This window comes from Sabethes cyaneus, chromosome 2, assembly GCF_943734655.1.
Source record: "Sabethes cyaneus chromosome 2, idSabCyanKW18_F2, whole genome shotgun sequence".
Lineage (NCBI taxonomy): Eukaryota > Metazoa > Arthropoda > Insecta > Diptera > Culicidae > Sabethes > Sabethes cyaneus.
The window spans coordinates 232,468,998-232,492,198 of record NC_071354.1 but is presented as its reverse complement, the minus strand read 5'-3'; the positions used below and the strand labels follow the sequence as shown (position 1 = coordinate 232,492,198).

General features: G+C 42.1%; 2 protein-coding genes across 2 annotated transcripts in view; both read left to right on the top strand.

Annotated features, from left to right (window-relative positions):
- LOC128736779 (lysosome membrane protein 2) overlaps positions 1 to 23,201 on the top strand; it is a 133,781-nt gene that overhangs the window by 49,216 nt on the left and 61,364 nt on the right. The window lies entirely within an intron of this gene.
- Positions 19,102 to 20,511, top strand: LOC128736780 (uncharacterized). The gene has a single exon (XM_053831268.1). It carries the CDS (start codon positions 19,102 to 19,104, stop codon positions 20,509 to 20,511), a length of 1,410 nt encoding a protein of 469 aa, XP_053687243.1.

The window sequence follows — 23,201 nt, the reverse complement described above, 5'->3', positions numbered from 1 at the left end:
TACCAAGCAACCGGCCAACAAAGGAAAGAGAAATAAAACAACCGAGTTTAAGTATTTGGGCTACCACTGTTTCAACACAAACCTATTATTGCATTAGAATTTCGCGCCAATTCTACCTGTGTTTTATATTTATCACGCTTCAGTGAGAGAGTGACAAATGTTTTAAGCGAAAAATAAAATTAGATATTATCAACTCTCTTTCTTTAGAAGAAAAATGTTTTTACTCCATTTCATGCAGACAGCCAAGTATAGAATCTAGTTGCCATATGAGAATAATAGGAATTATACGATCCGGAAAATATAAATGTATGTTCATAATTCCGAAAACTGCGGATACATTCCATTGGTTTGATACAATTTATACATTCCAGTTAGGGCTGTCTAACCGGTAGTACCGGTAGTACCGAAACCGGTAATACCGGCCAATTTTTGGATACCGAAATACCGGTTTTGGAATGGCAAAAAACCGGTATTTCCGGTATTTTCTAATCTGCTTGTTTTTTACAACTTCTTATTCGAATAAGAGCTAAATTTGATAAAAGATTATAAAACTCTTAGAAAAACAACTTGTTAATGCCAACGAGATTCTTCGACTACTAACAATGAAGAGAGTGAAATTGTGGGTCAAATAATTCAAATAGCTCTTGAACCCGTTTAAGGCACAGTAGAGTAACTTTGCTGTAAAAATTTTTCATTGCATGAGCCAGACGTCGTGTTTCAATTTATTTTTGAACAACTTGATATTCAAAAGCCACCAAATTATTCAACGCTCTCTGATGACGAATTTAGGAAACAAGATCAGGGCCCAGAAACGTCACTTACAATAGTAAATTGGTATTCAACAATGAAGTAATGAAGCTTCAGTTTCAATAGAAGCAGCGCCGCTTCGTTTCAAAACTGGCTTCAATCAGCGTCATTGAAACGATTGTCACTTCATCATGACGACCGGTTTTAAAGTTTCATTTGTATTTCTCTATCACATATTCAAAAAAAGGTCAGTCTAGACTTTGAATGCAATTGAATTGATTTTGAGTAACATTTCCTACAATTTAACGCATATTATGATTAATCTACTCAACATCGACAAATCGTGCCTGACTGTCAATCGCCGTCATTTAACACAGTTAGTAGCTTTAGCTGAAGCTTGCTTGAAACGTTGTGCTCAATAAATGATACAAGTCGCTTCATGTATGAAGTGAAGGTAAGGGAAAGTTAGCTTCATTTATTTGTTTCGACGATGCCGGGCTCTGATCAGAATACGGGAATCTTTGAGCTCTGAGCATTCTTGCCATCAAAGGATCTGCCCGGAAAGAATTTGGAATATTTTTCAAGTCTTTCGAGTGATACATTGATTAACCCTTTATAAGGCCGTGAGAATTATATTGCCACCAACGAAAAATATTTGTTTTGCGTCTATAATGACATCAATATAATTATAGAAGCAAAATAAAAAATTTTTGTTGGTGGCAATATAGTTGGCACTGCCTTATAAAGGGTTAAAAAAGGAGATGAAATCTGCATCCCACTATCTTCGAATAGTGGGATTGATAACAGAGAAGAGAATATATTTGTGAACGATGATGAAGAGGATGACGTTATGCAGGAGTTTAGGTTTGGGGATGGAGAAAAAATTGTTGAGAGGCTGTACGAGACCGGGGCATTAATTATGCGGGAAGCTACAATACAAGATATTTTGTAAATAATTAAAGGCGGGTTTCCCTACTACAAATTTCAAGAAATGAAAGGAAAATTCCTGATGCGCTTAGAACCATTCGCCAGACATCGATGAAACCGGAAGTTTTTTCAATTGTTGGAAGTGTTGGCAATAAAATTCGTTTTAGTAAGGGAATTAAATCGCTAAGAGTATAATATCTGCTTAAATTCTACTTTGCTAAGCAACAATACTGAAACTAAAGTTTCAAAATAAAAAGATTTACTGAAAAACATCGAAATTTCTTTTGATTTCGAATAATCTGCCAATACCGGTATTACCGGTATTTTCTACACCAATACCGAAATACCGGTTTTCACCAAAAGCGCCCAATACCGACAGCCCTAATTCCAGTGTTTCCGAAGATATTTAATCTTTGTATTAGTTCTTTGAGTTGTTATATTGCATAATATACCTCTAAGATGTTGTACATAAAAGAGTCATATCCGGAAACTGAAACAAATAGTATTATATGGTCGTATTGGATTTTATTTAACTGAATAAAAACTTCTGGCTGTTTGCAACAATGTAGTCTGATTACAGTAAAATGTTGCTTAGAAAATTCTTGATCGTTTGCTATCATTAAGGCCATTGCAAATTATTTTCAAAGATTTTTCCCCCCGCCCTTCAAGATTGGCTCTAAAAATCGGGGAGCAAAAAAAATTTGTTAAACTTGAGTAAATTTTTCTTGTATAAAATCAATTATCTGTGGGTTTTACAGCTTAAAGAACTCGAAAAAAGAGTGTACGAAGTGGTAACGCTTCTAGCACGAAACAAAAATGGAAGTACAAATAATGAAACTTCCGAAAACCGGCAAAAAAATTTTTTTTCGATTTTGACTTTATTTTGGAAGATTTTTGCATAGAAAATAACAACGTATATATCAAAAGCAGGAATAAATTCAGGTTTCACGATTAAACTTCAAGCAAAAATTCTTAAAAATCTTAATTTTTTTGCGTGATTAAAAAAATCTCTTTGTTTTTTTTCTCGCCCCCCCTCAGGTTCTAGTATCAGAAGGACAAAAGCTTCAAAAAATATTTGTAATGGCCTAATTCATTTTTTAAAAATTTTGCGGCTTTGTCCGATCTGATTTAACACCGACTATATGATATCGCGACAAGCAATTGAGTTGAGCAGGCAAGTCGAGCAGTCGAATCAAGCAATCGAGTCAAGCAGTTAAGTTGACCGGTCGAGTCGAACAGTCAAGTCGAGCAGTCAAATCGAGCAATCTAGTCGAGCAGTAAAATCAAGCTGTTCAGTCAAGCGGTCCGGTCGAACAGTTGAATCGAGTGATCGAGTCGAGCAGTTAAATCGAGCAGTCCAGTCGAGCAGTTTAATCGAGCAGTTAAGTCGAGTAGTCTAGTCGAGCAGTCGAATCGAATAGTTTAGTCAAGCAGTCGAGTCAAGCGGTTAAGTCAAACAGTTGACTCGAGCAGTTCAGCAGCAGCAGAGCCGAGCAGCAGTTTGAGTCGAATAGTCCAGTTGAGCAGCTGAGTCGAACAGTCGAGTCGCGCAGTCGATTCGAGCAGTCCAGTCGAGCAGTTGAGTCGAGTAGTCCAGTCGAACAGTTGAATCGAGCAGTTAAGTCGAGCTGTCAAATAAAAAAGTTAAGTCAAGCAGTTGAGTCGAGAAGTCCGGTTGAGTGGCTAAGTCGAGCAGCTAAGTCGAGCAATCTGGTCGAGCTGTTGAATCAAGCTGTCAGTTGAGTCGAGCAATTAAATCGAGTAGTCTAGTCGAGCTGTGGAATCGAGCAATCGGGTTGAGCAGTTGAGTCGAGCAGTCGATTCGAATAGTCCAATCAGTTCATTCGAGCAGTCGCGCCGAGCAGTTGAGTCGAACGGTTTATTCGAGCAGTGGAATCAAGCAGTTGAATCGAACAATTGAGCCGAGCGTCGAATCAAACAGTTGACTCGAGCAGATAAATCATACTGTCCTGTCAAGCAGTCCAATTCAGCAGTCCAATCGAACAGTCCAGGCGAGCAGTTCAATCGTGCAGTTAAGTCGAGTAGTCGGGTCGAGTAGTAAGTCAAGCAAATGTGTCAAGCAGTCGAATCGAGTAGTTAAGTCGAGTAGTCCACTCGAGCAGTTAAATCGCGCTGTTCAGTCATGCAGTCAAGTCGATCTGTCCAATCAAGCAGTTCAGTCGAGCAGTCGAATCGAACAGTTCAATCGAGCAGTTCAGTTAAGCAGTCCAGTCGAGCAATCAAATCGAGCAGTCTAATCGACCAGTCTAGTCAACAAGTTGAGCAATCGAGCAGTCCAGCAGTCGACTAGTGAGGTGACTGAGAATACAACCTATTGCTACGAAAGCATGACGTCCTGTCAGGGACCTGTTTTTAGTTACCGATAAGCCTCTTAAGACGTCCTGTCAGAGACCTGGTTTTTAGTACAGACATAAGCCTCTCATATAAATAGAAGATGCGAGCGAAAATTTTAATTCACCCACAAAAAAATAGAAAATTCGCCATCGTTTATATGAATCAGCTTTGTCGACTGTAAAATTTGATACTTTTGTTTTTACTGACTGCCAGTCTAAAAATTACAAGAGATTTTAAAATCTTTCCAACGTTTCGACTGTGTAATTTTAGTCATCTTCAGGGAACGAATGCTGTCTGTTTTTGCAATGTTGCAAATTGTGCGAGAAGCAAACAAACGAGCGAGTAGGAGAAGCATAGCACTGACGCAAGCGTACGACAAACAACCGCTGGTGCTGGGTGCATAAATTTTCGCGAGCGCACAGCCTTGCAGTATTTTTCTGCACAGCACGGTCACGAAGCCAATAGCTCGTGAGCTTCCAACTGCCCGCGAGCGCTACTGATTTTGCTTCCTTCTTCTTTCCTCTTCATCTGTAAGTGGGCGCACACACGCGGGTTAGAGCGCGGATTTCGTGAGCGATCGATAACAACTACTTGGGTAGCATTGACGAGCGAGAGCGACGACCTTGGCTGATAACCAAATTCAGACTCGCAAAAACCCTTCACAGTGCATAAAAAAACAAGAAAGGGAGTCCGAAAGAGATTTTTATGTCAGTCTGTTTGTTAGAACGAGAACGCGCATGTGGCACAGCAGTGCATAGAAAGACGTCCATTCCATGTTACGTTACTAATAATGTTGAAACGACAAACTATGTAGCTTTAGATTAATTATATGTATAAAACTAATTAATTTTAACCTTGACAATAAGTCATGGTTCATGATTCCTAATTCCGCGCAACGTATACTTTAAATGCAAATTGAAATATTCTGAAATTAAGATCTGTATTTACGCATATTATGCTAGATGCGTCAATTGAGGTAACAATTTGTAAGAATTTGGACGTTTTGATTGAATGGTGGAGTGCGCATAATTTGCGCGCTTATGGTACATAATACAAATGACACACAACAATTTCACGAATAAGTTACAGACGCAATTCATTCACCATTATTAAAATAGCACAAATGAAAACTGCGCAAAAGTGACGATAAAATGACACAAGAGTATTATAAAATAATACACAAAACTCATAAATGATAAAGGATAGAAAAAAAGTACCAAAAGAATTCCAAAAGACTCAAAAGTTATACAAAATCAATAAAAACATCACAAAAATAATGCAGAAACAATACAAAAACAACACAAAAATAACGAAAAAAATGCATCACTTGTCGGTTGTCCCACCAACCGCTCCCATACACCGCGCATGTGGGGAGCCTCAGGAGGAAGCATTATTGTTGTTTGTCTGTTTGCGTGACGGAAACACCGTTCGAACTTATCTGCCAGTAGAAAGGTGACCCACGATTGCTGTGAAAGAATCTCAGTTTGCTTGGTCAATACTTCCTCGTATTTGCTAAAGTAAGGATCTAAAAATGGCCCAAATTCGAAGAGATGTTTTCGATAGGGCTCACCAAATTGTTCGACTTCTTCAGTAGACCACCCCTACTATGTTTGCTTCTACAACGTAACTTTCGACTCTGCCAATTTGTTTTATTCACCAGATGTACTTCTTAGAAGGTTAGAAAAAAAACAAAATATCCCATGATCCTCCATTTGTTTCTCCAATTTTGGTGATTTTGTCAAATTTCTCCTACTCCTTCAACTGCCATTGTTTAATCCGCTTCTGTACTTGCAATACGCTGAATAGCAATGGTTCCAGATTACACCCTTGCGGTACATATAAAGAGTTTATAAAGTATAGGTTGTTGTTGTTGTTGTTGTTGTTGTTGTTGTTGTTGTTGTTGTTGTTGTTGTTGTTGTTGTTGTTGTTGTTGTTGTTGTTGTTGTTGTTGTTGTTGTTGTTGTTGTTGTTGTTGTTGTTGTTGTTGTTGTTGTTGTTGTTGTTGTTGTTGTTGTTGTTGTTGTTGTTGTTGTTGTTGTTGTTGTTGTTGTTGTTGTTGTTGTTGTTGTTGTTGTTGTTGTTGTTGTTGTTGTTGTTGTTGTTGTTGTTGTTGTTGTTGTTGTTGTTGTTGTTGTTGTTGTTGTTGTTGTTGTTGTTGTTGTTGTTGTTGTTGTTGTTGTTGTTGTTGTTGTTGTTGTTGTTGTTGGTTTATCTATTTTGTAAACTTTTTTATGCTGTATAATTGATTGAACAATTCTTAAAATCAAAACTAAAATATTCAATCGGCAATATACCAGCCAGAGTGCATATTGGTCTTCTTTTCCCCGCCGCGCTGGCGCTGGTTGGAATAACTTATGCTTCACACCAGCATCAGCAGCCCGATCAAATGCCACATGAAGTGATTGTTCGGATCGGACTTCTAACGGACGGACAAAGCAGTGTGGCATACGGCTCAATGTGCGCGCACAAACCGTCGCTCGCCGGCGGATCGAAAGTCAAGCGAATCCAATTCCCGTCAATTGATACCTCGCGGTGTGAATCCTCGCTCGTTTCGTCGCGGAATCGAGACGCCACGCCGGTATGGTATTAGTGCAAAACGGTATTAAACAAACGTAAATTTGGCTGGTTCAGAGGTTACCCGCGACTTTTTAGCCACACCGATTGTGTTCGGCAGGCTACAAGTGTTGCTGTGATAATTACCGGTTCTTTATGTGTAAATGTACTTAACCAACTACAAAAATGTGCAAAGTAATCGAAGGTGCTGGATAATAATCAAAACGAATTGATCAAAGCGATATGGCCGCGCTGCTGGTTGCCTAACATGAAGCTACTAAGAACTATCCACCACCCCGTGTTCAGTGCTCAGGACCGCTAGGAAGGTGACTCGTCAGTCACCGCTGCTGTTGCTGCTGCCTCTGCTGCTGGGCAGAGAACAATGCTGCTATGGTTGTTAGAGCTGCGGATTTGCAGCGAGCCTCCTCTTCGGTGCTAATCTAACACGCTGTGCTCAATTAACACAAGGTAATGTTAATAAATAAATCGTTATTTGCTTTTAATTGTACGCTTTCGGAAAAGGGTGTATGGATGTGCGTGGCCGTCGCGAATGTTCTTGCGCGGAATCGATCATAAATCACCGAGAGCAAGTGCCATCCGATGCACTTGCGCTGTAGTTGGCTGTAGTCGGTTGACCATCAAGGTTGCTTCGACTGCGACTGATGAAAGAGTACAGATTTTCTCCGCATTATCTGTCTTCGACGGCGATTCGGTGCCAAATGCGACTTCAATCAGTGTTGTGTCAAACTGTGATCTATGGCTGTTTATGTTTCTAACAATAGTAGATTCAACGATGCCAGCCCAGTGGCCGAGCCGCTATCGGTATAATTAAAAGCACCAATCAACCTCAGAAATAAATTTCCTTGCGCTTACACTGTTCACTTAGTACTACTTAGTGACTGGGTCTCAGTACAACCGGTATGCATTAGATTGATGGTAGCGCAAAGTCATCATCACTGCCGCGTCACGCCGGTTGACGGTTGAACTTGACTTGACAAAGGGTCAAATAAAGCGATCTTCTCTAGGTTGTGAATGTTCGATAGCCCCGATGGCACCGTCAGATTTCCGTTTTCTAAATTGATTTTGTGAGCTCAAACTCAATGCTAACTCTAAGTGGTGATAAATCAAAATCGTAAGTACACCGTTCGTCGAGTGTCCAAGACATGTTATTACGAGAGACATTGAGAAAACAACATCATCGTCGATCGTGTCGTTGAGCATTGACAAAACTTTATCTCTTACTGAGGAGGAATATTGTTCACAGCAAACAAACAAGGTTGTTAAAATACTTTTCAAAGCCATTTGACTGAGTCGCAGCCGTAGGAAACCTGTTTTGGCAGACCCAATCGGTCAAAAATAACATAAATTCAATGCGACATAAGTTCTATCCGGAATCAAGTGGGAATGTAGGCGCTTCGGTAAATTTGCATTCCAAATATGTTCGGATCGATGTTGAACACGTTGAATTGAAGAACAAGTCAGTAGCCAACACATCATAAATTAGATGTTATGAGATTGTTTCCTAGAAATCAATAAACGACATCATTAGTTTTAATCTGTCAGAATATTTAGTACACTTCCCTGAACTTTACACTCAAAATGTTTTGCGATAATTAATTACTACAGTTGAAATATAGATGTCGGGCCCATTTAGCAAATTTAAAGTTGAGCATACGAATACAGCTCATATATACATATGGTGATCGAATAACTTGTAACTTAAAAGTTTGCTCTCTTGACTGTATCTCCCCAGTCAAGTAGAATTTCAGCAGAAAGCTATACACAGGATGTTAGGTAACTCGGTACAGACATTTGATGAAAAAAATACTTCTACGCATATGGTAAATCTCAATAATGATAGAGTTATTAAAGATTTTTAATTTTCATTCTATTTGCCTTAAATTAGCTATAGTACAAAAAGTATGCTAGCTCAATTGGGTTGCTTTCATTCGAAAGCTGAAAAAATTTTGTACTGAAAATTGGTCTTAAACCTTTGGCTTTATGAAGTTTAATACCTTTTTAGAAGCAAAAACCGTGTCTGTCGCATGCGGTGATCTATTGTGCTATGCGTGATGTATGAATTCGTGCACTTTTCAGATACTGATTAAATACACAAAACAATAGGTTTAAATTAATTTGCAACGCAACTAAAAGAGATAACCCTTTCACGCCACTGAACGTATTGTAGAACAGTACCAGAGCTTCAAAATGGTAGCTAAAAACAATCAATTTGATCACACTGTTTTAGGAGTATACGCCTTGAGAAACATTCGAATCAAAGCTTTTTGCATCTGAAAAGTTACTAAACTTAATGAAGCCGAAGGTTTAAGGGCAGTTTTCAGTATGTACAAGATTTTTTTCGTCAAATGTGGTCCTCTATCACCCCGTGAAATATTTGCACCGAGCTATCTAACACCCTGCATAAGCCCATTGTAGAGTTAGCTATAATCTACAATATTGCTGAATCGCTGTTCGGCGAAGCATGGCTTTATCTCTTGAAATTATTATTCTGTAAGGCTAATAAAACCGTAATTAACGAAGATAGAGCAATACTCACTTGAGCAATATTGTAGATTATAACTAACACTATGGCTCGCCCATACATAACTTTTTGAAAACATGCTTGGCTTAGTCGGTACAATCAAAAGAACAAAATAAAATTAACTTGCGTGTCAAACCTGTTCACAATCTGATTGGGAATTGAATGAGCTGGCTGATTCGACTAATTAACGCGGATGCTAATTAGGATAATAACTTGTATGATTGCAAATTTCGGAATTTAGGGGAGAATTTGTGATTTCGAAAACCAATATCTAACAGTAATTGAATATTTGAGTTAAATTTCTCATAATTTCTTATAGATTTGTGTAATTTTGGTCTGAGCACGTTGGATAGTAACATAGCAAACATAGCAAAGTTCAGCATGTCAAACAGAGAGTAGAAGAAATGTCCACATGATTTTTAAAATTTCACCAAAGATTTCCAGATTGAGAGGTACAAAAACGCCTGCAAAGTTTTGCTCGCACGAAACAAAAGACTGTTTATTTTGCATATCATCACTACTCAGGATGATAAGTAGATTTTTACTGAAAATCTTTTGAATGCATTGAATACAAATTAATGAATAAACCTAGGTGCATCATCTGCATCATTTGCAAGTTGTATTCTCCGACAGGAAGTCATTCCAATCCCTTGCGTGGGACTATGATTGTGAGATTCCGCTAAAAGTTATGAAGATTTTAACTATTTATGGCTCGAAAATGATCGGAATACCAAACGCAGCATGAGAAATATTCACCTAACTTTACCCTTAACCTCGACGTGTAAATTATTTTGCTAGTAAAAGTTAACAGATGCGGCTAAAATGCCCCGAGCATCGCAATCCTATGTACAAACAGAAAAAATGTGAGCTAATTTGAGAAGTTCCAAGGCCCGTATTGTTTTATCGTACCGTTGTTATAAATAATGAAACATACTGTAAAGCCCATTTTGGATAAATATCTGGATAAGAATTTTATATCTCGTTAGACCTTTGAAGACCGCAAAATAAACTAGAAATTGAAGCTCCCGAAAAAGCTCCTGGTTTGTCAAACAGTCTACAGCTGCCTTTTCTTGCCCGACGTGGAAAGCTGAAAGTTATTAAAATTCAACCAAACAGTGGTACAATGACAATGGCGTCACTGTGAGGGATTCTACAGCAGCCATTTTATCCTCAAAAATCATGGTAAAAGCTAATTAAACAACATAAAAACTTATTTGTCGCTCGTGAAATGAATCAAACAGCTTCCAAATGTTGCCAAAATATCAAAAGAATTAAATCTTATCTATTCCATACTGTGCGAAATGCAAGATGCCCAATTCATCCCTAAATACATGGTAAAACCTAATTAAAGCGATTAAAACTAACCCAAAGACCGGGGAATAAACTTGAATAACACCAATTCATTTAAAAAACATTGTTATTGTCTGTTATGTTTTATGGAAGAGTCTAAAATTTCTCGAATTCGATGAGTTTTTGAGTTACGCAAAAATGTCTGTTTTGTTTGTATGAGAATCCTTATTCCCCTACCACAGGGGTGAGGGATCTCAAACCATCATAAAAAAATCCTGCTTACAAAATCCCCCACATGCCAAATTTGGTTCCATTTGCTTGATTAGTTCTCTAGTTATGAGGAAGTTTGTATTTCATTTGTATGGGAGCCCCCCTCTTATAGGGGGGAGGGATCATAAACAAAATTTTTATCTTCAAAAATACCTGCATGCCGAATTTGGTTCCATTTGCTTGATAAGTTCTCGAGTTATGAGGAAATTTGTATTTCATTTGTATGGGAGCCCTCCCTCTTAGTGGAGAGAGAGGTCTCTAATCATCATAAGAACCTTCCTTGGCCCCAAAAACCTCTATATGCAAATTTTTACGCCGACCGGTTCAGTAGTTTTCGATTCTAAAAGGAACATACGGACAGACAGACAGACATCCATTTTTATAGGTATAGATAATTAGCTTTAACCGTGATTTTTGAGGATAATAGGGCAAAATGGACATCTTCCAAAGATCTACACAAGATCGGACTATCACCAATCGATTGCTTGCATTTTTTACATAGAAATAGGTATCTTGTAAGAATCCAAACAAGTGACTTCAATTGATTACGAGCTCGTTTTTGCTCATTGTGCTGTGGTACAATAACAATGGCGTCACTGTGATGGATTCTGCAGCTGCTATATTACTGAGACTTCATTGAAAATCGAGTGACTGTGGGTTCGAATCTTGGTAGAATCGGGCCATTCTATGTCCGGATCCAAGGCCAAATTTAAATACTAATTCTAATCTAATGTGAATTCCAATTTTATTTCCAATTCAAAATCTAGTTTCTATTCTTCTGGGATGCCCAGGCTAGGGCCCGTGTCACGTCTTCTCTTTGAAGTTCAATGTAAAGAAAATCGTCGTGGCAAAATCCGGCAGTCTGAAGTTTTAAACAGTTTCTCTCACAACCTAGAACCCTTAATTTTAAATTGAAAGCGCCTAAAGGGTGTCCACGATAAAATTGCAACACACTCAAATTGCTCAAACTTTTGAACCGTTGGGTAAAATTAATTGAAGATATGAAAAATAGAATCGAAAGAACAGCTTGTTCACGAAAAAAATCTGCACAAGTACATCGAAAACAATAAACTATCACATCGTGTTATCGGTAAAAAGTTGGTAATCCCGTATTTTACGGTTTCTCGTGCATGACAACGGTGCGTAGAACATTTGACTGTCGATCGTGAGTCAAGATGTAGAGAAAAAAGCCGTCCGTATACTGTTACCAGACCCACGTAGTTGGGGCCTTCGGCGGGAAACCAAGCTCTTCCGTTCTAGAGGTAGCAAAAACAATTAAAGCCGAGCAAAAGTTTCGTGTAGAAGGCCAAAACTCAAGCAGAATTACATACGTTCGGAAAAGCATGAGTTTGATGTTCCAGAGAACCTCCAAAAATGGAAAATGTCGAACTCTGCCAAGAAATTCTTGATTTGGCTTGCAATTTCTTTATGTGGACAACGAAGTACACCTTTTGTGACCACAGATACCATGAATGGACCCGTATATTTGTAAAAGTGACGCCAAAAGCGACTTCTTCGTCTTCCAAAGTCTCACAACTGTCCTACGAGCTCCTGGTAGAATTTGGCTTCTTGCCATTACGCAAAGGTTGTGCTGGAATGACATTAGGCAAGTCGATTTCATGTCAAAAGATCATAACTTCCCACATACACCGGTGCTGCAGCCAATCGAGAAATACTGGGCTATTTTGAAGCAAAAACATCCTAACATCTTTTGAAACATCCCAAAATAGCCAAAACAGTTTATGAAATGAAGAAAGCATGGCTAAATTTGCAAAATATGTCGATTTTGAGGTTTTGCAAAATGTCATGGGTGAGATTAAGGCCGAAGTACTGGCATTCGGATTCGGAGGCGAAATTTAATAAAATAAAAACGCTAAAACTAAGTTTGATTATTTCATTTGATGCTCTGAAAGTTTAATCTTCTTCTCTTCTTATTATTCTTCAGTATAGAGCCGGAGTGGCTCGTACTGTTTCAAGCACTCGTCTGCATTCAGCTCGGTCTTGGGCCACTTTTCACGAATTTCCTAATCGTCTCAAAAGTCGCAAATCGCTTTCGACCTAGTCGAGCCATCGTGCACGGTGAACCCCCCTGTTCCTGGTGTCGGTGGGGTTGTTGAAGAGGACTATTTTCGTCGCACTGTCGATGTACGATGGGAGTCTCTTCAAGCAGTGCCTGTAGCTCGTGATTCTTACGCCTCCGCCACTCTCCGCTTTCAAGTTGTACTCTGCCAAATATCGTCCGCAGCACTTTCCGCTCGAACACGGCAAGGGCGCGTACGTCCTCCGTGAGCAGCGTCACGGCTTCAAGTCCATAAAGAACTACCGGTCTATTAAGGGTTTTGTACATTGTTAGCTTCGTACGGCAGAGTATGCTTCCTGATCGTAGCATTTTACGAAGGACAAAGTAGACCCGATTTCCTGCCTGGATGCGCTGCTGGATCTCCTTACTAGTGTTGTTGTCATCGGTCACCGGAGATCCCATATACACGATTTTTTCTACCACTTCTAGTTCGTCGCTGTCAACGGTTACCGTCCATGGGAGACGCGCGTTTGTTTCCTTTGAGCCTCTTCCTTTCATGTATTTGGTCTTTGACGCATTTATTTTAAGCCCAATTCTCCTAGACTCCGCTTTCAGTCCGGCGTAGATTGCCTCCGCCGTCGCAAAGTTCCTGGCAATGATATCGAAGTCACCTGCAAAGCCTAGAAGTTGGCTACTCTTGGTAAAAATCGTGCCTCTCGTTTCGATGCCCGCTCGTCGGATCACCCCCTCAAGAGCGATGTTGAACGGCATGCAGGATAAACCTTGTCACCTTGTCTCAACCCTCGCCGCATCTCGAAGGGACTCGAGAGTGTTCCTGAGATGCGTACAGATGCGTCAGTTGCGTCAGTTTGCCCGGAAAACCGTGGTTGTGCATTATCTGCCATAGCTGGTCTCGATCGACTGTATCGTCTGCTGCTTTGTAATCAATAAAGATATGATGCGTAGGCACGTTGTACTCCCGACATTTCTGCCAGATCTGTCGGATAGTAAAAATTTGGTCCGTAGTTGCGCAAGCTCCCATGAAACCCGCCTGATAATTCCCTGCGAAACCTTGTGCTATCGGTGACAACCGGCGTAACAGGATCTGGGTACCTTGAAGGCGGCGTTTACCAGCGTAATACCGCGATAGTTGCAGCAGTCTAGCCGATCACCCTTGTTATAAATGGGACAAACCACTCTTTCCATCCATTCCTCCGGTAGCTTTTCCTCCTCCCAAATCCTCGAAATAACCCACTGTAGAACCTTTGCTAGCATTTCTTCGCCATGCTCTGTTGGTAGGCGATCCATCCCAACGGCTTTATTGGTCTTCAGCAGCCCGATTTCTGAAAGTTAGATGGCAATCAGATAAAAACTCAAATTAATTAATGCGAATTAATGCAAATTAATTTTGTGTGTTGCAATTTTAACGTGGCTACAATCAGTTGTGTTACTACTGGCAACGCTTCTGTGACCCAATGAGTGAGCAACTCTGAACTGATACGAGACACAGTGATAAGCATCCGTCAGCGTGACAATTCTGATGAACCGTCAAGTGAGCAGGAGTACCAATATAGACTATATAAAAGAACGAGTCATTGTTCGCTAAGCTAGTGAAAACGTGGTGTATAGATTGCGCCGATTGATTTATTCAGTTTTCGATATTTTTTCACTATATTTTGCATTGAGTGCCTATGTACAATCTTATATTAAAATATTCTACCTAACCTTAAATTGAATTTGTTCGTGGAACAACGAAACTAAGAAGCACTGAATTTCTTGAAGCACTACGCTAACAAGAGTCGCCGCTATTTTTATTCCGTTCCCGAACAAAACTTTAAGAAATTCATCTAAGATGAACGAGCATGATGAGACCACCACGGAAACAGTTCCGGATAATAGCAACATCTTCAGCTGCCCCGCCTGTCAGAGGCCCGACTCCGCCGATGATCTTGTCGGCTGCGACAAGTGTGAAAGCTGGTGGCACTATTCGTGCGCCGGTGTAACCGATTCCGTTAAAGATCGCCAGTGGTATTGCACTAAATGCTTTCCACAAACAGCAAAATCATGTTCCAATGCCTCGTCGTCGGCTTCTCGAAAAGTTCGACTGGAGTTAAATATGAAGCAGTTGGAGGAACAACGAGATCTCGATAAGAAGTTGTTAGAGCTGCAATTGGAGAAGAAGTACGTTAAGGAGAAATACCAATTGATGGAGGATTCGCTGCTCGAAGAGGGTGAAACCCGCAGTGTTCGAAGTCGAATCGACGAGATTGAGTCTCGAAATAAGCAAGTCACTGACTGGGTGAAGGACCAAACGGCAGAGCGAGTAAAATTGGATGCGCAGTGCGCTCCCTTAGTGGTACCAGCAAAGGCAATGCCGAAAAATCCGTCGGTTCCCAAGGATAAAAATATATCCATCGCTATTATCGAAGAGAAAGAAGAAGAAGTGATTCACGGTGAGAATAGAATTCCACCAGTCATTCCGAAAAATGACGCCTTTCGTAATTTACAACGAAAGCTGAAAATCTGCCAGGAGTTCCAACAACCAAATTTAGAGCAGATACAAGAACTGCAGGAGCAGCTGCAACTGTGCATGCTGCAATTGCAACATCAGTCCACGCCTGTTTCTTCTCGACCTGCAGACACCTCGAAAGGAGCCGTACCGAAAGCATCTGCGATCGATCATCCCAAACAGCAAAGCTGTAAGACCTCCGCTGATTCGATGCAGCAGTCTAAACAGTCCGGACAAGTCCAGCAGCAAATTAACGTCATTGACATTGTAAGCGAACCTTTAGCCACGGAGAAGCAGCGAAATGCTATGCAGCAGCTAAATCAACTCGCGCTCTCACCGCCGATCAATCCGCTTCATTCAGAAGTGAGAGATCCTGTTTCGATACTTAATTCTAATGCCAACAGGACACCAGGTCCATCCCCAGTGCAACTTGCAGCCAGACAGGTGATGCCCCGGGATTTGCCGGAATTTGCCGGCGACCCTGAAGAGTGTCCGATGTTTGTAAGTAGCTACAACAACACCACATCTGCTTGTGGCTACAACAATGCCAAAAATCTCTCTCGGCTTCAGCGGTGTTTGAAAGGTGCGGCACTCAAGTCGGTCAGGTACTACCTCATGTCACCAGAATCGGTCCCGGATGTTATGCGGACCCTACAAACTCTATACGGTCGTCCAGAGATCCAAAACCAGAAAAACTGGAGTCACTGATCGAGTTTGGAATGGCAATACGGAACCTAACCCAACATCTCATCGTTGCCGGTCAACAAGCCCACCTTTCCAACCCGATTCTATTGCAGGAGTTTGTTGAAAAACTTCCTGCTGGTGTAAAGTTACAGTGGGCTCAATATTTGCAAAATCATCCTGTAGCATCGTTGCAAATTTTCAGTGAGTTCATGACGACAGTAGTGGATTCTGTCAGTAAAGTTGTTGTATATGCGGGACCGACACAGAAAAACGAAACTCCAAGAGGTCGTGAAAAGGGATTTGTCCATACGCACGCCGAGATAAGCGGACAGGGCGGAATGCAAGCAGCATCAAAACGCTGTCCAGTTTGTTGCAGAGATGGTCATCGTGTAGCTGATTGTGCTGTTTTCAAAAAAGGTAGTACTGAGAATCGATGGAAGATAGTTACTACTTTTAAATTGTGCCGTACCTGCTTGAATTTCCATGGTCGTCGAACTTGTAGGAGCACTCGTCGTTGTGGTGTCAACGGTTGTGAATTCCGCCACCACGCGCTACTCCACTCTACTCCCATCTCACCCACCACATCGGGAAGCCTGGGTGCCTATCAGCCTTCCCAAAACCACGCTTACCACCATTGCGGACAGTCGGTATTGTTTCGTATTATTCCCGTCATCATTCACGGGCCCTCAAAGTCCGTCAAAGTATTCGCTTTTCTCGACGAAGGTTCTTCGGCAACATTGCTTGAACACAGCCTTGCAGAACAGTTGGGAATTGAGGGACCGAATTCTCCGTTATGCTTAAAGTGGACAGCAAATATGTCACGATTAGAGTCAGAGTCACAGTTAATTTCTCTAGATGTATCGGGAATAGAACAGCAGAAACGTTATCACGTGGCAAACGTTAGGACCGTTGAAAACCTCAATTTACCCTCTCAGACTCTGCGCTTTGGGGAACTGCAACGTAAATTTCACCATTTGGCAGGTCTTTCCGTCCAAAGTTACGAGAACGCTACACCACGTCTGTTGCTAGGACTTCGCGACCTTGGCCTCGCTGTTCCGCAGGAGACGAGAGAAGGAGATCGTGGACCGGTAGCTACCAAAACGCGTTTAGGTTGGTGTGTTTATGGGAGTCTCGATCACCAGCCAATACCAGAACATGTCAATTATCACATCTGTGATTGTGACATCAATGGGAAATTCGATACCCTGATGCGAGAGTATTTCAACGCAGATTTCGTTGGAACGCAACCACCTACGAGCATCGATTCCGAAGAAAACAAAAGGGCACGTCGGATTTTGGATGAGACAACATCTAGAATTGGCGATCGGTTTGAAACCGGCCTAATCTGGCGATTCGATGAGGTCGATCTGCCAGACAGTTTTCCCATGGCTCTGCAGCGTTTGAAATGCCTGGAACGGCGTATGCAACGAGATGAAACACTAAAAGAGAATCTTCATCGTCAGATCCGGGAGTACCAGGAAAAAGGGTACGCCCATCGAGCAACGGAAGAAGAAATGCAGTCGGCTAATCCAAAGCAGGTGTGGTATCTTCCCATCAGCGCTGTAACCAACCCTAACAAGCCAGGGAAAGTCCGTTTAGTTTGGGATGCCGCAGCGAAAGTTGATGGCATCTCACTGAATACACTCCTTCTGTCGGGTCCTGATCTTTTGGTTCCGCTCCCGCACGTCTTGTTCCACTTCCGTCAATTTCCGGTCGCCATCTCCGCTGACATCAAAGAGATGTTTCATCAGATCCGCATCGTTGAAGCTGACCGTCAATATCTGCGGTTTCTGTGGCGTGATAGTCCCGACCGTCCTCCAAATGTTTATATAATGAACGTTGCAATTTTCGGAGCAACCTGTTCGCCATCATCCGCACAATTCGTTAAAAATACGAATGCGGAAGAGTTTTCGGAGCATTTTCCTAGAGCGACCAACGAAATCCTGAAATCCCACTATGTGGATGACTACCTTAGCAGTTTTGAGACGGTTGAGGAAGCAAAAGCAGTCGCCGCGGACGTAAAGATGGTACACTCCAAAGGCGGATTTGAAATTCGCAACTGGGCATCAAATAGTCCTGCAGTTTTGGATCATTTGGGCGGTAGGTCAGCAGAAACTACAAAAGAACTGAATTTGACGGGAAGCGATAGCACTGAGCGGGTGTTGGGAATGCTCTGGCGGTCTATTGAGGACGAGCTAAGATTTTCGACGATTTTTCGGAAAGAGATTGCAGCACTCATCGATTCTGAAACGAGACCAACTAAACGACAAATCCTCAAATGCGTCATGAGCCTATTTGATCCGCTCGGACTTCTGGCGTCATTCCTGGTCCACGGCAAGATGTTGATGCAGGAAGTGTGTGTCGAAGGAAGTCGACGACCGTATCTACAACCGTTGGAAGAAATGGATCGCATTGTTCAGCAAAGTTGGGGAGATACGAATTCCCCGCTGCTATTTTGTGAATGCAAATTCTGATTTGTATGAATCTCTCGAGGTCCATGTGTTCGTGGATGCCAGCGAAGATGCGTACTCCGCCGTGGTCTATTTTCGAGTTAGGGCTACAGATGATACCGTTCAATGCACTTTAGTTGCAGCAAAAACGAAAGTCGCACCTATACAACACGCTACAGTTCCTTGGCTTGAGCTGATGGCTGCACTACTGGGAGTTCGACTCGCAAACTTCGTGGCCGAAGGTCATACCGTATCTTTTCGACGACGAATCTTCTGGTCCGATTCGAGGACCGTATTAGCTTGGATTGGGTCCGAGCACCGTCGTTTTCGTCAATTTGTTGCCTGTCGAGTCGGTGAAATTTTGTCATCAAGAAACGCGAACGATTGGAGATGGGTGCCAAGTAAGCTCAACGTGGCGGACGAAGCCACTAAGTGGGGGATAGGCCCCTGCTTTGACACTTCCAGTCGCTGGTTTCAAGGTCCACTATTCTTATACTCGGACGAGCTGTGTTGGCCGCAAACCGTACCAGAGATTTTTTCTACCGACGAGGAGCTACGTCCATGCAACGTTCATCAAATGGAACTCGTACCACTTATTCAATTTGAGCGTTTTTCGAACTGGTATCGCTTGCTGCGGTCCGTGGTTTATGTAAGACGATTCGTCAACGCCTGCAGAAGAAGAATAGGAGAATCTTTCACGAAGAAAATGTTGACTCAGCATGAAATGAAGGATGCTGAAAATTTATTATGGAGAATGATTCAGTTGCAAGCATACGCGGACGAAATCAACATTATCCAAGACAACAAGAGTTTGCCCATTGACAAACATCAGCCAGTCGACAAATCAAGTGTACTGTATAAACTAACACCGATATTGGATGATCAAGGAGTACTGCGAGTCGATGGTCGCATAGGGGCCCTTCAGGTAGCCTCGGTGGATCAAAAGTGTCCCATCATACTACCAAGGCAGCATTACATGACATTCTTGTTAATAGACAGCTATCACCGGAAGTATTTACATGCCAACTCTGAAACGATAGTCAACGAAGTTCGGCAACGCTTCTACGTACCACGGCTCCGAGTATTGGTAAAAAGCGTGGCGAACCGATGTCAGTGGTGTAAAATAAAGAAAGCTCGACCCTCCGTTCCTCGAATGGCACCGTTACCTGTAGCGCGACTGTCCCCGTTCATTCGCCCATTTAGCTATGTTGGCTTGGACTACTTTGGTCCGATAATCGTAAAAGTGGGCCGCGCCAACGCCAAAAGGTGGATTGCACTTTTCACGTGCCTTACAGTACGTGCTGTACACGTGGAGGTGGCCTTCGACTTATCTACAAGGAGCTGTATATGTTGTATTCGACGTTTCATTGGTAGGCGAGGTGCACCGATCGAAATTTACTCCGATAATGGGAGAAACTTCACGGGAGCGGAGCACATCTTGAAGGAGCAAGTTAAGCGTATTCACGAAGACACAGCAGGCATTTTTACAAACGCTAACACGAAGTGGTTTTTCATTCCGCCGCTCACTCCCCACATGGGCGGTTCTTGGGAGCGCTTGGTGCGGTCCATCAAAATAGCAATGAACAGTCTCCCGCAAGAGCGCAGGTTCGACGATGAAGCCTTGTACACCGTAGCCGTAGATGCCGAAGCTATTGTAAACACACGACCGTTAACTTATCTACCTCTGGATGCGGCCGAGAAGGAAGCGCTTACGCCAAATCATTTCTTACTCGGTTCTTCTAGTGGCGTAAAGCAACCAGCAGTAAAAATGATCGATTCAGTTAAAGCCATTAGTGGCTCGTGGCATATGATCCAGCATACTTTGGATCTTTTCTGGAAACGCTGGATCAGAGAGTATCTGCCTACTCTGACAAAACGAACCAAGTGGTTCGGAGAGACGAAAGTGGTGCAGCCCGGAGATTTGGTTCTGATCATCGACGAGTCTAGGCGAAATGGATGGCTTAGGGGAAAAGTTTTGATGGTGGTTCCAGGAAAAGACGGCAGAGTAAGACACGCAGTAGTTCAGACGTCTGGTGGAGTATTCCGGCGGCCCGTATCTAGGTTGTCAGTATTGGAGGTAGACCAGCAAGGTAAAGCTGAGGCTGATACCCATCTTTACGAGGCGGGGGATGTTACTACTGGCAACGCTTCTGTGACCCAATGAGTCAGTAACTCCGAACTGATACGAGCGACAGTGATAAGCATCCGTCAGCGTGACAAGCTTGATGAACCGTCAAGTGAGCAGCAGTACCAACACCAACTAGAAAAAAGACTGATACATTGTTCGCTAAGCTAGTAAAAACGTGGTGTATAGATTGCGCCGATTGATTTATACAGTTTTCGATATTTTTTCACTATATTTTGCATTGAGGTGAGCAGTTAATAGATTTTCTTATCATAGATTTGTAACTTATAACTAAATTTGTTCTTAAAACCTACTTATGTGCTAAAATTGTATTACATTCTAGTGCCTATGTACAATCTTATATTAAAATATTCTACCTAACCTTAAATTGAATTTGTTCGTGGAACAACGAAACTAAGAAGCACTGAATTTCTTGAAGCACTACGCTAACAAGAGTCGCCGCTATTTTTATTCCGTTCCCGAACAAGTTGGAAAAAGCAAGTTTCTCGTCTAACTAGAACTGTAGGCTCTGCACAAATAATATGTAGCCGGTAAATTTACCAATTCAGCTGAGAATGTTTATTGTTTATATATTAAATTTTATTTCATTTTAACAATGTGGTGGTTAAAAAAGAGAAAATCGAAATTTACCTGCACGCGTAATGAAAGCCAAACGAATTTAATTGTTAACCCAATAACCACCGGCCAAACGTCAGTGCCATGCACTCACGCGATCACGCACGCAGGTGATGGAAAGCAGAACTGTTTAATTGAACCAAACCAGGAGGTTCTGCACCAAATAACTGTTGGCAAAAATGACTGACTTGGCGACCCAGTCGGTTGTGGTTCAAAGGCTCACCAATATCTACCAATTATGTCTTAAAGAACAGTTCACATTTGGTTACAATTTGCACCCATGCCGTCGCCAAGGAAGCTAGCACGTGGGGACGCCGAAAGGACCTGGAGTAAAGAACTAGCGAGAGGACTTCAGTAAAGAACTAGCCAAAAGTGTAGCGAAGGGATGGATGCTTTGTAGTAATTTTTGCTTGACTTTGTTTCCTGTTTTCTAAACCATAAGCATAAACAAATGCAGCACCTCTCAACTTTTTCTCCTCAACTGTGATTGTGTTCGGTTGTTAGTTTTCCAATTTTTTATATTCTTTATCATCTTTACATTCTCACATGTTCATGTTTTACCTGTAGTTGAAACATTTTTAAGTGCAAAATTCTCTGTGCATTATTTGCATTACTTTTCCAGAGGAGCTCACTTTCACAGTTTTTTTTCCGTCTTCGAGGCCATCTACCTTGCAATGATGCTTAGGCTCGATCGACTGAATCGACTGATCGGCTGTACATATTTGGACAGCTGATCGTGCCATTCCTAAATACCGTCCAATCCGTCGGTGCTGCAGGATTTGCACGGCTTCGGTACACAATATTTGCCGCCAGAATGATGTTGCAACAAACTTCGAACGCGGTAGCAAACACGGTGATAAAATTGCTGGTTTATGTGCCCAGAATCGGCAGCTTGTGTCAACAGCATTGAAGAAAATTGCAGCAATTTTCGAAACTGCTGCCGGTCCCCCGTGGGGGACTAGTTCGACGGCATTTTTGTGCCAGAAGAAATTTAATTGCAAACTTGATGGATGATGGATTGAGGTTCTGCCTTCCGTTCTGGCTTGGCTACTGACCGTCGTCACCAGTTTTGATCGGTTAATTGGTATTGGTAGGTATTTACGGTTTGCCATGTATGACCTAGAGCCGACAAAAGCCTTCAGTGCTGGTGAAAAGCCGTTTACTGGCGGAAAAGTTGAGTGCCAATGCAAACCGTAGGTTGGTATGTAGGCATTGCACTGATCGCACGTTGCTGGCAGTGGCTTCGCGGTTGGCGTTTCCCTTGAACGTATCGATTGCTGCCCGCAAAACGGATGATGATGAATGAGCTGTTAATTTTCAACCTAAACACCGGGTGCATCAAAACATAGGCAAACACCAGCAACGACCGGTGCATCGTGGCAGGGCGGTTGGATAATACACGAACTATTTTCATTGCATGACCTACGATCGAGTACGCGGGCATGTGTGTATCGTCATGCCTGCGAATGAGTTTCTGCGAGTGTAATTAGTATAAACTTGATACTTGAAACGACACGGCACTGAGTGTGATGGATTTTGCAAACCAACCGAACGGCGGAGTTACCGAGTTGACCGGCGGCCGTCCGTCCGTCCAGCTAAGAAGTATGTTGCGTTGTTATTAAATAAACCATTATTCGTTCAGTCACTTTCAGGTAATGTGACTATTTTTCGGTGAGACATGCAAAGTTAATTAGAGTTGTAAAGATCTAAGACTGGTTTGTAGAGCATGGACAAACCGAGCCTTTTAACGTATCATCATGAGTTAGTCAAAAGCAATTACCTTCGCCGTTAGCCTCAAATATAGCACTTGGTCTCCAATTACTACTTTTAAATTGCGCAGTCACCAGCCGCAGAGCAAAAACGCCCCTTCACCGACGAAAGATCAAGAACAGGAATTCACTGCCCATTAATCCGGTGTGGTACGACCTCAGATGACACGCGTGCCAATTAGGTGTCAAACAAAACCAAGGAAAACTTTCACCTTAACCCAGATAACCCAAAATTGGCTTGGACTGCAGCACACGCGCGTCACAGTCACAACCGTCAGCCAGAGTCAAGTTCAATTTGGAAGCTCTCCTCCACCTCAGTACAGT